At 36.0% G+C, this 13181-nt stretch overlaps 1 protein-coding gene across 1 annotated transcript; it reads right to left on the bottom strand.

Moving 5' to 3' along the window:
- Positions 1–2354: 2354 nt before the first annotated feature.
- LOC139954907 (sugar transporter SWEET1-like) lies at positions 2355–12933 on the bottom strand. The gene is made up of 7 exons (XM_071954893.1): positions 12739–12933; positions 11044–11147; positions 7967–8044; positions 7133–7256; positions 6207–6368; positions 5624–5743; positions 2355–4270 (listed from the first exon to the last, which is right to left on the bottom strand). The coding sequence occupies exons 2-7, from the start codon at positions 11109–11111 to the stop codon at positions 4157–4159; spliced, it is 666 nt and encodes a 221-aa protein (XP_071810994.1). The 5' UTR covers positions 11112–11147; positions 12739–12933; the 3' UTR covers positions 2355–4156.
- Between the last annotated feature and the right edge of the window lie 248 nt (positions 12934–13181).

The following is a 13181-nucleotide window of genomic DNA, read 5'->3' as shown; positions in this document are numbered from 1 at the left end:
GGAGTTATTGCATTAAATGTCTGAAAATTAACTTTGACCTCATATAACTTCGCACACGAAGGTCACACGGGGGTCAACCTATTGACATTTATGATCAGAAGTTACCTTTAACATCTGAAAATAGCATCGAAACTGTAAAAATCAACAAAACACTAAAAAGGTCACCAGAGGTCAAATTGAGGTCAAGGGTCACCCAGATGCGGGTCGACAATTGGATTACATTGAAGCAACTCCCAACCCTAACGGACAATTTGTTCTCAAGTTATCGTAAAAATACTAGTTTTTTATCATTAATTGACCTTTGGTGACCTCGGATCACATGACCGTTAAGTTTGAAAATATTCCCCTATACCATTTGCAACTTGTCTCAAAATATCAACTGTGTAACACCTTGGCACTGGGAATTATTACACTAAATGTCTGAAAATTAACTTTGACCTCATATAACTTAACGTACAAAGGTCACCTTGGGTCAACTTATTGACATTTTTGATTGATGAGACCTAAATTAGAGCATCAAACTATAAAAATTCAAACATTTTTTTCTTTGCCCATTTTCTACCCCCAAAATACTAGTGTTTTGACATTAATTGACCTTTGGTGACCTCGGATCACATGACCGTTAAGTTTGAAAATATTCCCCTATACCATTTGCAACTTGTCCAAAAATATCAACCATGTCACACCTTGGAACTGGGAGTTGTTGCATTAAATGTCTGAAAATTAACTTTGACCTCGTATAACTTCGCACACGAAGGTCACACGGGTGTCAACCAATTGACATTTTTGATCGGAAGGTACCTTTGATATCCAAATCTAGCATCAAAACCAAACATTTTCTTTTTTGCTCGTTTCCTCCCAAAATAAGCACATTTTTTCTAATGTGACCTTTGACCTTTTGACCTTGGTTTCAGATGTAGTTTAATCTCCTGATTCCAAAAAACAAACGAAAAGTCTGTACAACCGTCCTAACTCCGACCGAAAAACTTTGACCTCATATAACTTCGCACATAAAGGTCACACGGGGTCAACCTATTGACATTTATGATCAGAAGGTACCTTTGACATCTGAAAATAGCATCGAAACTGTAAAAATCCCAAAAACACGAAAAGGTCACCAGAGGTCAAATTGAGGTCAAGGGTCACCAAGATGCGGGTCGACAATTGGATGACATTGAGGCAACTCCCAACCCAAACGGACAATTCGTTCTCAAGTTATCGCAAAAATACTAGTTCTTTATCATTAATTGACCTTTGGTGACCTCGGATCACATGACCGTTAAGTTTGAAAATGTTCCCCTAACCAGTTTACAACTTGTCCCAAAATATCAACCTTGTCGCACATTGGCACTGGGAGTTATTGCAGTTTTAATATTTTCGGTTTTTGGACCATAACTGACCTTTGGTGACCTTTGTGAGCACCAAAAACAATAGGGCACACCTTCTCCATATGGCGGATCTATAGTCCAAGTTTGGCCTCAATCCAACATTCCCTTATTGAGATAGAGCGTACCCAAGCGTCACAGACGCACACACACACACACATACACACATACACACACACACACACACACACGCCAACCTGACTGCATAGGTTCCTTTTGCTAAAGCAAGGAACCAAAAATGCTAAGATGCAACTTACAAGGCCTGGGAAGTGCCATTTCCAGCGATCTGGGAGGCATTTTCGGCCAAAATTTTCTTGTATGCTTCGCGCCAACACATGGTGGCGCTACGCTTAGATAGTTTGCAATGCTGAATCTATGGCTCTGATAGTTTGCCTACATTTTTGCCCCTCCCTTGGCAAATTCCTGGCTACGTGCCTGGAAACATCAGAGAGAAGAAGACTTAGGCACATAAATTTTGTCAATAAATATCATCTCTTTATTCTTCTAGCTAAAAGAAAGTCTCATATAAATATATGTAAAGTGTGAAAATGACAGCTATTTACCATAAAAGTAAGATTCTTCTGAACAGAACTTTGACACTTTTAACAAAATTAGTCATTTCCTGACAATGTAAAAATTTACAAGCCGTTTAATATCAAAATGGGTCAAAAATAACTAGACTTGACCACATTGCAGCAAACAGAAAATGGTATAAAAAAAAACGAAGATTTTACAAAAAAAACATGCCAACTATAAATACAAAATATGACAAGATATGAATGTTCTTTCACTTACAAAAATGACGAATAGCATTTCTACAAAAATAATAACCAAAAATGCTTCTTTTATATTTCTAAATTCCTGTGATATCTTTCAACAATGATGTCAACTATCCACTAAAGCACTTATTTTAATCTCAATTAGTTGACTTCCTATAGAGATATTCTAATGCTAGATGGCACCATGGTTTTTGTTTATTTTTCTGTTTCTTGACTAGAAAGACTGTACTATTTAAACTATTGTCATGGTGATGCAAACAACAAATCAATTAGTCAAATTATGTTTCCTGATTTGAGATTCTACGCACACATCCTTAATTCTCATTACTGTTTGATTTCTATGGCTACAACTTAAAAATTATAAGATTTAGATAAAATATTGCCCGGGATCTGTAGCTAGTTGGTTCCCTTTAAACTATCAGCACCTTTTAATTAATCCTTCTCGACAATGTAAACCAAAAAATATTCGGAGGATCCTAAATATAGTCACCAAGTCATTTGGAGCTACAAAATACATGGCCAAAACTGGTCTTTAGAAGATTAAAACGACGCTTAAAGATAGTGTCTGACTAAACCTACCAGCAGTTTGCTGATCAAATTTTCTTTCTAGCAAGCTGGCTTTGTAAAAGAATCCTTTCAGCAGTTAAGTAAGAATTTTTCCTGTTGTTTTGTAATACAATACTTAACTATTAGTAAGTTTTTTTTTGTGCTTGTGTGGGTGTTAGGGCAACTCCAAACTAAAGTACCTGTTAGTCGGTATGTGTTCCATTGTTACTGTCACAATATGTTCATTCAAATTATCATGAACTTTGCTGTATGCATTCTGGTTAATATCACATCTACACAGGTGATAATAAAATCTAAACCAGAGCTATTGTGTACTTAGCAGGCCATTAGTGTGGGGACTGAAAGGTCTCAGACTGTCTCCCCAAAGTCTTAGAAGTTAGAACAAGTGCACTTTAAATCCTTTTCACTGGCAAAATTGTTATCACAACTAGGTATGGACAAAGGACTTAGCAGGGTAGTCTGGTGTGTATTCCTTACATTGTACTAACATTTGCTTACTCAATGCTGTTTTTAGTACTAATTTCAACAACTACCTGAAAGGCTTTACTTCACTCCCAAGCACAACCTTTTAAGATATACTGGATCAAATAACAGATTATGACCATACATGAAAGTTTTGACCTGCACAAGATAAATGAATACAAAAAGCCTGATGACTTTGAAAACCTCACTCGTCAGTCCCTGAGACACCCTCCTATCATGACCCTACTCTTTACCCTTACCATTATCAAAATCACAAAGATTATCGCATTTTCCTGAAAAATTACTTGAAGGTGGCAACAGTGGGAAAAGATTGGTGCCAACAATTTCTTAACTAATGTCTTCCCCTAAAGCAGTTTTTATATAGAAATGCTAAACTACATTCAAGATATGAAATATATCTCTCTCTACAATTAAGCTGCAATTTATCACTCTGCCGTTGAAGTGTTGAATAGACGAGATTTGTATAATAAATTATCAAAATATCATTTTGCTGAAAATTGTTAACAATTGATTACATTTGATAATTAATCATTTCATCATTTTGCAGACTTAAAATATTGAATTTCTCCACTCATCCGATTGAATTAATCTGTCATTTTGTTACAAGCTGTTAATATATTACTGAACGATCAATTTGTTGAAAATGTCTACAATATTTACAAAAGGATCTTTACATTTTGACGTCACCTTACGTTTCCGTAGATGAAGTGACACAAAATATAACACAAAACCTAAGGCACTGGTTATCTCTTTCATTTCTGAATACAATGAGTTCAATTTTTAAAAAAGGAATGTCAAAAACCAATGACCCCACATTCGTACCCAACTATTAAAACATAGTATCCATTTTCACGCCACCTCTGACAATCTACAGTTGCAGCGAGAAATATGAAGTTCTTTATGAAAGCCTTTTGTGAAGAGTTGAGGAAAATGTAGCCAGCCTCATATTATACTCCCTGATCCACCCATGTCGTATTTCTTGGCACCTCCAGAAGGATACAGAGCAAATAAGGACACCTGAATTAGACCCAACAAGGAACCGATGAAATTTGGAACCTGAAAGAAAACGATAAAGATGGGAAGAGATCACATTAAAACTTCTGAGAGCTTAACCAAGCAGCGTCAAGATTTTATAGAAAACATTTACTGCAATGGTTCTGGTTTCTTGTCAGTGTTTTTGCTTTTTTCTTTTGGATTTTTGCCTCTTCATTGTTCATGAAGGAGTATCAAATTTTTCAGATGGAGCAGGAAATCATAAAAGTGACCTGAGATATAAGAGTGTTCTGCAAACGAACATTTTCAGCTGTGTAATAGGTTGAAGGCAATCTCTACTAACCAATGCTTAAAAAACTACAAAACAATCGCACAGACCGGTTGCATGGTAGGTTCAAAGCAATTTGGGAGAAAGCAGCTATGCTAGCATATCGGCGGGCATTACGTTAGCATTTCAGATGTGTGCTTCACATTTACTATCCATGGTTGTTAACAACATCTGGTTTATTCTACGCTATGTCTATGTGGGGATTTATATCAACCTGTAAACACATCAAAAAGGTTTTAACTTCATCTCAAATCTTTTAAGCCTACACAGACATGTTGCTTTATGTACAGAGTACATGCCAATGTTTGTCTAGTGGATTTAAAACCTTACTATTTTGGAGACATATGTTATTCCTGAGACTAACTCCAGCACAGGTACAGTATTAAGACTAATCACAAACATGAGTTAGAGGCTGTGAACTTAAGATGCTGGTTTCATTTTCATTACAAACTTCAGACAACTTTCATGCATCACCTTTAACTACTATGTAGAGTACACAACTCCAGTGGTCCATGCCAATGCTGTACAAAAGTCATGTTTTGTTCTCTGCTTTTCAAAAATGATGCAATGAAATGGCAAAGAGCCAGCAATAATAATTATTAACAACAGTTTTACACAAACATTAGGCTACTTAAAGTCCCATATGAGACACATGTGGCGTGTTAGCTCAGTGGTTAACGCCGGTGCCTTCCAATCACAAGGTCCCCGGTTCGAGTCACTCCAAGATTAATGTATGTCGTCCAGTTACAGAGTTGTTGACAATTGAAAATTCATAATCATGGACGTTAAAATATGAATCTAAGAGACTGACTTCGGTCAGCTTGCGGCTTTGATTTAGCCAATGATGGCTTCTTCGCGAGTTCCTGCTTGTAGGAGGATCTAATATACATACATATACATACATGCATGACCTGTGATCAATTATTTCTGTTTTGCTGCACCTATGATATATCAAGAAATATACAGTAGCATTATCCATAAAATTAATCTCAATTGTTGGAATTTTGGTTTCCCATCCTTTGCCTTGGACAAAAAGAAGATAGATATAAAGCATTCCTCCAAATTTGATGCAAAATGAGAAAATTTACCTGCATAACTAAATCTTCAACCATTCGTCCGTAGACAAACCACATCCCTGATACCAGGAAGTTGGCGAGGCATAATGGAAACGAAAGGTACTCTGTGCTTTTATTACGAACGACTTGAGACTGCGGAGGGAGAAAGGACAATTAAATTTAGAAATACGGAAGCTCAATGCCGAACATTAGGGCATTCTTCAAAGAAAACTACGATTAATTTCAACCTACTCCAATGCTAATGCAATCATATTATATTTTGATCTTTTCTACTAAATCGATAGAAACTTTCTTTACTTCACAGAAACTACAAAGAGAGCAAGTTTCAGTAATTCTACAAGATTACACAATTATTTAATTGACATTTGTAGGAAGCATTTTGCTTTAAGTAACCCAAACCATTCAAGACAAACCTACATCAAAGATTTTAATACTCACCTCTAATGTAAAATACAGTACTAAAGCAAAACAACTTTAAATATTCACCTCGTTTTGAAAACACGCAAACGAGCTCGGAAAATTTTACAGATTGAGCTGAAATCTATGGATGCAAATCTTAGTTAGTCAGTGAATAAGATTAGAAAGTTTGACTTACAACAGACACTAACGGAGATCCGTACATCAGGATCGTTCCTACGCTACAAACAAATCCAAGGTGGTTCATGGCTGTGGCTAGGTCAAGTACATAAAATTTAACATAACATAAAACTGGAAACACCACAAGCACTGCGTAGCTTAACATCTTAAAGACGTATTCCTGACAAAGAAAATGGAGGAGAAAGAAACAAAATCTGTAAGATAGTACTGCAATTGAAGGGTAGGATATGGTTTGACAAAATACTCTACAACCCTACAACTCTACAGCTCTACAACTCTACACCTCAACACCTCTACAACTCTACACCTCTACAACTCTACACCTCTACAACTCTACAATCTGGGGCAATGGCATCTAGTCCATGTACAGTCTGCTGTTTATGAATTTTACCAATTGAAAATTAATGTTCTCTTTGAGGACAAAGGCCAAACAGGAAAATGTCAATATCTTTTTGGTATGTACAGTAGCTGAAGAGAATTTGGTTGTTTAGGCTTAGAGGTGAAATTTAGTGGGTGGAAGTTTCTTGTGGTTGTGAAAATTCTGGACATTGCAACTTGTGTCATATATTTTTTTATTTACTGTTACATACTGTAACGTTTTAGAGCACTTTTGTGGATTTTACGCTTTATAAAAGAAATTAATTATTATTACTATTATTATTATTATTGTTATTATTGTTATTGTAGTTATTATTATTATTATTATTATTAACTTAAATGGAGACAGTGCTATGAATAGCTAATTTGTCAGCTCCCACAGTGCAAAGGTAGCTTTTAGTTGAGGATTTCTCCAAGTACTTAGAAACCAAATTACTTTTACAACTCAGTGAGTACTGTAAGTTAATAGGACATCTGTATATAGGGAATAAGCAAGTTATCCAACACACCTTAAGGAATACAATTATATCTACTGTAGGTATTTACCCTGTTAGTACAGAAGTAATAGTAAACTGCCAGATACATCATCCCTAGTACCATTCCAGTGCTGTTCACTATCATTATTACACTATCTTCTTTGAGTATGCCGTACTTCAGCCAAAAGGTTGCACTGTAAATAGAGAAAGATGCAGATACAAGTTTTTTGAGTTTGGAAGAAAGCTGTTCCAAACATATATGAGTATTTCTGAAAATTAGATTGTAATTAACTAGTACTATAGACAATGAACTCCTACTCTGATGTCTTTTGTTTTTAATCAAATGAATGTAATTGAGTGAGGAATAAATGAATTTGATTTCATTCTCAACTGATTTCATTCTCAACACTACTTGAAATAAAACTTGTGCCTTGAGAATATAAAGCATAATGAGTTGCTAGGGAACAGCATTGCAAAATTTATCAATTTCAACTCAAAAAGCTGTTTAAACTTCCAGTAACCATATTCTAGAGTCTCTAGCATAATTCATGTATACCACTGAAGTCAGTAAATAGCTAATACAGTGTACTTTTAGCTACTATTTTGCTAATGAGCTGACTGTATAATGGCCAGTTTTATAGTTTCCCCCACACCTTTAATGTTTCAAAAGACAGCTTAAATTGTTTATTTTTTCTTCTTAGTGTTTATTTGCTTTGTTTCTATATTCCTTTGTAAAGCGCTTAGAAACTTTTGTATTTGACGCTATATAAATCATATTTATTATTATTATTTATCATAGTTTTAAGTTACTGTACAAACATGTCACTATGGCAACAGTTTCCTGAGTTCTACAGTATATTACAGTACTCCATTTATGGAGTAATCATATATTTATAGTACATACCTCACACACATGGATAAAAATGGAAAAATTGGTATATTCTTGGTGTTACCCTGTTGACTGATATTTTTACAGATTGGACTGTAGGGAAGAAAAAGACAAATGACATTATTAACATATTTAAATGATTCAATGAAAATAAGGATACAAATTAAGTCCCTGTATTTCTACAGTAGTACTGTATGTCATGCACTTTTTCATGTAATCTCCATGACAATAAGTGGAAAATAATCAGTAATGAAAAAGGGATTTTCATCCTTAAAGGATAAATAAAAACACAAAATTAAGTTTGATCCTGAACGTTGTCTACGGTATATAAAACATTGCTACTGTAATGGTATCATTCCAGGTATTTCTATAATGTGTTTCTTGACACAATGGAAAGATATGAAATTTTTTTGTTAATAAGTATCTCGATTAATTAGGTGAAGAATTCTAATGGGACGGGAGAGGGGGGTTCATTGATTAATTACTTGATTAATTTCAACCTGATCTTCTTGAGTAATATACACAATGATTTGGAACAGGTGACCTTAATGGAACATCGACCTTCTGTACTGTGCTCTAAAGGAAGGGATCGAAGGAGAGGCCAGGAAGAGGGTTCATATTAATGCTAAGTTTAATAGTCTCAATCACCAATGGATACAGGTATATCCTGTGACATGTCAAATATATACTAGTTTGAGAAGATTAACAGTGAGATAGTATACTATGAATGTATCTTTAAACTTTTAAATTCTTAGATCTATTGCACAGCTAAGTTTTAAATTTACTGAAATATGCCGGAAACAAACTGCAGAGAATTTGACATGTTAACAGGATTGATGAAGTCTCGATTTATGAACCTGACCTAGTATTCAAACATTTTTTTTTTTGCTTGATGACACCAATCTTCACTATTATCATCTTGCCAACCAACCAGTGGGAAATGTTGTGGCCTGGGAAAGGGGACCAATGGGATTAAGGTATTCTCACTCACATTTGAAAAAAATATGTAATGAGTATTAAAGGGTGCTTACTTGTAAAATGGTGATATACTGTACAGTAGTTTGCAAAGTTTGGCAGAAGTATTTTACATGCAAGAGCTTCTACTGTTTGCTACAAGTATCGGCAATGTTAGAAATACTGTACTCTTTCCCAACTTTGGGCGACCCACCACAACAGTTTGACTTCATGAAAAAAATGGATGCAGTATCTGCCGCAAGATGGAACACCCATTTGATAATCCATAACCATACAGTACCCAGACGCCTCCACATACAGTAGCCCTTTAAGTTTACAAGTTAAAGTTTCATGAACCCAATTCTAGCCAGTTAAAGGGTGGCAATATTACTTAGTGAAAATGGTTCAAGTTTTCAAGTTTCAAGTTTATTAAAAATCCAGTATAAATACATGAAAGTACATACTTATAAATAAAAACAAATTGTTCAAAGGAAACACTGCTGTAAGCTCTAAAGAGTGAATGTCAGTAAAACCTGGCACAGTAGTTGAAATCAAACCGACAAGCAGACATCAAACAATATTGTCACTGTATTTTATAACAAGATGTGGGCTTTTGTTCGCTGGTAAATATTAGTACTGTCAATAAAGATAAATTATATATTTGGAATATGGAAAATACTAAAATTATATCATGGGTCCCTTGTCTACTGTACAGTATGCACATGTTATTGAACAAAGGCTTTTTCATGGATGCATCCAAGTATTGACATACAAAATTATTGAGCAGTTGGTTGTGCAAGTAACTGTATGAATTCTAACCCCTATGCTGCTGCTGCTGTTTTGCCATAGTCCTCATAGAACCGTCGGCATTCTCCTGTTTGCCTTTGCTCTTGCCACGGCCATTCCTCCATCTGTCCACTTCTTGATGTTATCGATCCATCCTGTTTTCCTACGTCCTGGCCTGGCCTTCCCTTCTACTTCTCCTTCTACTGTCATCTGAATTAGGCAATCTGATCGGCGCTTCCAATGTCCATACATGGACAGCTTCCTCTTCCTTAACTGGACAAGTAGACCTTCCTCTTCTGAAACTCCTACCCTTTGGCGGATCCAAGCATTTGTCTTTCTATCTTTACAGTTGACCTGAAGCATTCTACGCCACACCCACAGCTCAAATGATTCTATTTTCTTCATGTCATTCTGTTTTAATGCCCAACTTTCTGCACCATAGAGAGCTACACTCCACACAAGAGATTTCACCAGCTGTTTCTTCAGTTTCAGGCTGATCTCTTTTGCCTTCCACAATCCAATTAGTTGACTGGTGGCCCCCTATATGTGAGTGCTTTCTCAATACAACAGTATAAGTATAGATTGCAAGTATTGACAAGTACTGTGGGTTTCCTGCATTATTTGCTTTATAAATTTGTTTTTCATATTCATAAATTCTTCACGGCACTTAGAAGTTATGAAACTTTTGCAGGATACGAATATCACAGATAGTATTGTCAAAAACATTTTATAAACTTCCGTATATATGCGTAGTATAAATTAATCATCAGTATTGGTACCAAAGTTTAGCACAGTCCTAAAAACTGCTATAAGTTTTCAAAAGTACTTTTCCAGTGGCCGGCGAATATTTTATCGACGTCATGCATCACTAAATGTTATACAGAACTGTATATTGGTAAATTCCTACACAAGCCAAGTTGCATCTAGGAGTTTTGTCCACATAAAACAATTTAGTATATATACTTAGAAAGAGAACAAATTCAGAGACTTTCAAAACTGCTATAAATTTGAACAATAAATTATTTACTAGAGGGTCTGATCCTTCAATTTATTCCTATCTATTGAGGATTACTCAAATCTAGCCCATCGCAGTACTTAAATACCTCAGTGTGGATGAAAAGTGTGTCCACTTAATTTTTGTTGCAATTTGAGCATAGCTGACCAAGTTATCTGACATTCTATCGATTCAGGCGATACTGACACATTTAACATTAAAACTTGTTGCGCGCACGACTTTGTAAACAACAAATGTAAAAATAGTTCATACTTATAAAACAGTTAAATATATCTCCCGCATCCCTCCCCACATCCTTCACCATCCAAAAAGGAAATATAAGTCGTTATACACTTACACTCCAGTTAGAAACAAGAGAATTGTTGAAACAGTGGCGACTGCTGAGAGGGCTGATAAGAAATCCATCTTGTAAATCCTTTAGGCCTCTGTTGTTGTCGGCAGCTTGGATATAAAGTATGAGATGGAAATAATCTTATTAATTATAGAATTGGGGAAAATGTTAATGAAGTTGTTGATCTTACACAAGGGCGGCGGAAGCACTTTTAATCTGGGGGGCACCGACATCAAAGGGCACTTTGCAGAAATTCGATTGGACTGATGCAGCCTTATATTTAGTACCCTTTATAACTCTTATTGTATTATCTTATTTGCGTATACACATCACTCCATCAACGCCCCCCCTCCCCCAAGGAAAAATGCATACTAGCACTGCAATATCCAATGTGCAAATTGGGAAACAAGGAACAAGTTTTCTTTTGAGACAAAATGAGGTGACATCATGCTAGTTGCTAATGTAGGAATCTTCTGAATTAGAGTTTATTTCTTGTTAATATCTTAACAATTTTTTTCCATTCGAAATAGCTTTGAGTTTGACCCACAGGCGTAGCCAGGATTTGCAAAGTTATATGCACGACTATCTGAGCGGAGCGCCACCATCGGTTGGCGCGGAGCGTACAAGAAAATTTTTGGTTTTACAAACCCCTCAGATGGCCGGAAACGGCCCTTCTCGAGTGTTCATTCTGGTTCCCTGGCCTCTTGCTAACTTGAGACACCTCAATTTTTATGTAGAAAAAGGGCACATTTTTAACCTGAGGAAAAGTGGGGGGGCACGTGCCCCCTGTACCCCCCCGGTTCCGCCGCCCTTGATCTTACACCTTTTTAAAGAGCAACAGCCTCACCTAGAACCCATGGGGACGGGGCATGTCTGTTGGATTCAGAATCGACAATTCTTATTCAGGCACGAGTTAACATTTATTAGATGAGTTGGACGCATTTTGGACGTGGGCTTTGTCAAACCAAAGGTCTGTACATGTGACATGCAAATTCATGTAGATTCAAGGATGATAGTAAGATAGCCAAGTTCTTCATAGTAGTGTGAATGATGTAGTTATAGCTCCTCAGGAATATCAGGTATTTATGGTTATTTTTTTCCATCCTTTCCCCCTCCCCTATCTACAGTACTTATGCATCCAAGTTATGAGAGTCGAGTACTCATTCACGTTTTTTGTTATCATGAATTATTAATCTTGAATTTGCTCCAACTTACATTGTGTTTCATAGAATTTTATATAAATGTGGGATTCTTTACTAGACTAGCTGAGGGCTGTTCAGTTTTGCTTCCGAAATTGTAGTTACATAAACACTAGTGATCGTGTTAACTGTTTCACACACGGCAGCACCAAATTGCAAAAGGACATTCGCCCTAAAGTTAGACTTGGCCTAGGCTACTGAGTACTGTACACATATTTACTGTAGCCTTGAACTTGAAGGCTTAGGCATTATCCTGGCTATTCTCCTTTTCTAAGTTTGTCTTAGGTGTAACATTGACAAAATAGGCCTACAATAGCCTTCTAATACATTGTTTATGTTAAACACTAGAGCATACCCAGGCCACTAGTACCTAGCAGTAGTTGGCCAAATCAATGGCTGTTACTTAATGTTAGGTGTAGTTACATATGATGTAGGCTAGCCTATGGCTTCTTAGTTCAGTTAGAAAGGCTAAGGGTTACACATTAATCAAAATCATTCTCACCTGAAAACGTTTTGCGTCTTTCCTGGTGAATGAAACATATGCAACTTTCCCCGCTGATTTTTAATATCAGTTTACACAACTTGCAGGTTCACAAGTTTCCAGTTGAATTTACGCTTAGTAGACCGCCACTGGCACTAGTTGTAATATAAAGTGACCTCTCCAAAAGTACGAAGTTTTGGGGATAATGCCATGTGTACAATTTCGGCCGGTAACAGTGTATCCCCGTTTGCATTTATAGCATTAAATGTTCTCTCTGTTTATTCTTTTAAATCCATCAGTTTGTTACTAGTTAACATAATATATTTATTTCCTTTCATAAAAAATATATAATTATTTACCTTTCTTAATATTAAAGTCTAAAAGTGACAAACGTTGTTACTCTAGGACTATATTATCTAATATTAGGGATGTTGAAAAATCACGGAAGTGATGCGTGGCAGGAA

This window comes from Apostichopus japonicus, chromosome 17, assembly GCF_037975245.1.
Source record: "Apostichopus japonicus isolate 1M-3 chromosome 17, ASM3797524v1, whole genome shotgun sequence".
NCBI classification, from domain to species: Eukaryota; Metazoa; Echinodermata; class Holothuroidea; order Aspidochirotida; family Stichopodidae; genus Apostichopus; species Apostichopus japonicus.
This window is presented reverse-complemented; position numbering and strand designations above follow the sequence as displayed.

What these genes read in the sequence shown, in the direction of transcription:
- LOC139954907 (XM_071954893.1), bottom strand. Translation starts at nt 11,111, where the DNA reads ATGGATTTCTTATCAGCCCTCTCAGCAGTCGCCACTGTTTCAACAATT. An exon ending in CTCTTGTTTCTAACTGGAGT is followed by an intron (nt 8,045 to 11,043) that starts GTAAGTGTATAA and finishes TCTTCCCTACAG; the next exon opens with TCCAATCTGTAAAAATATCA. An exon ending in TTTTTATCCATGTGTGTGAG is followed by an intron (nt 7,257 to 7,966) that starts GTATGTACTATA and finishes CTCTATTTACAG; the next exon opens with TGCAACCTTTTGGCTGAAGT.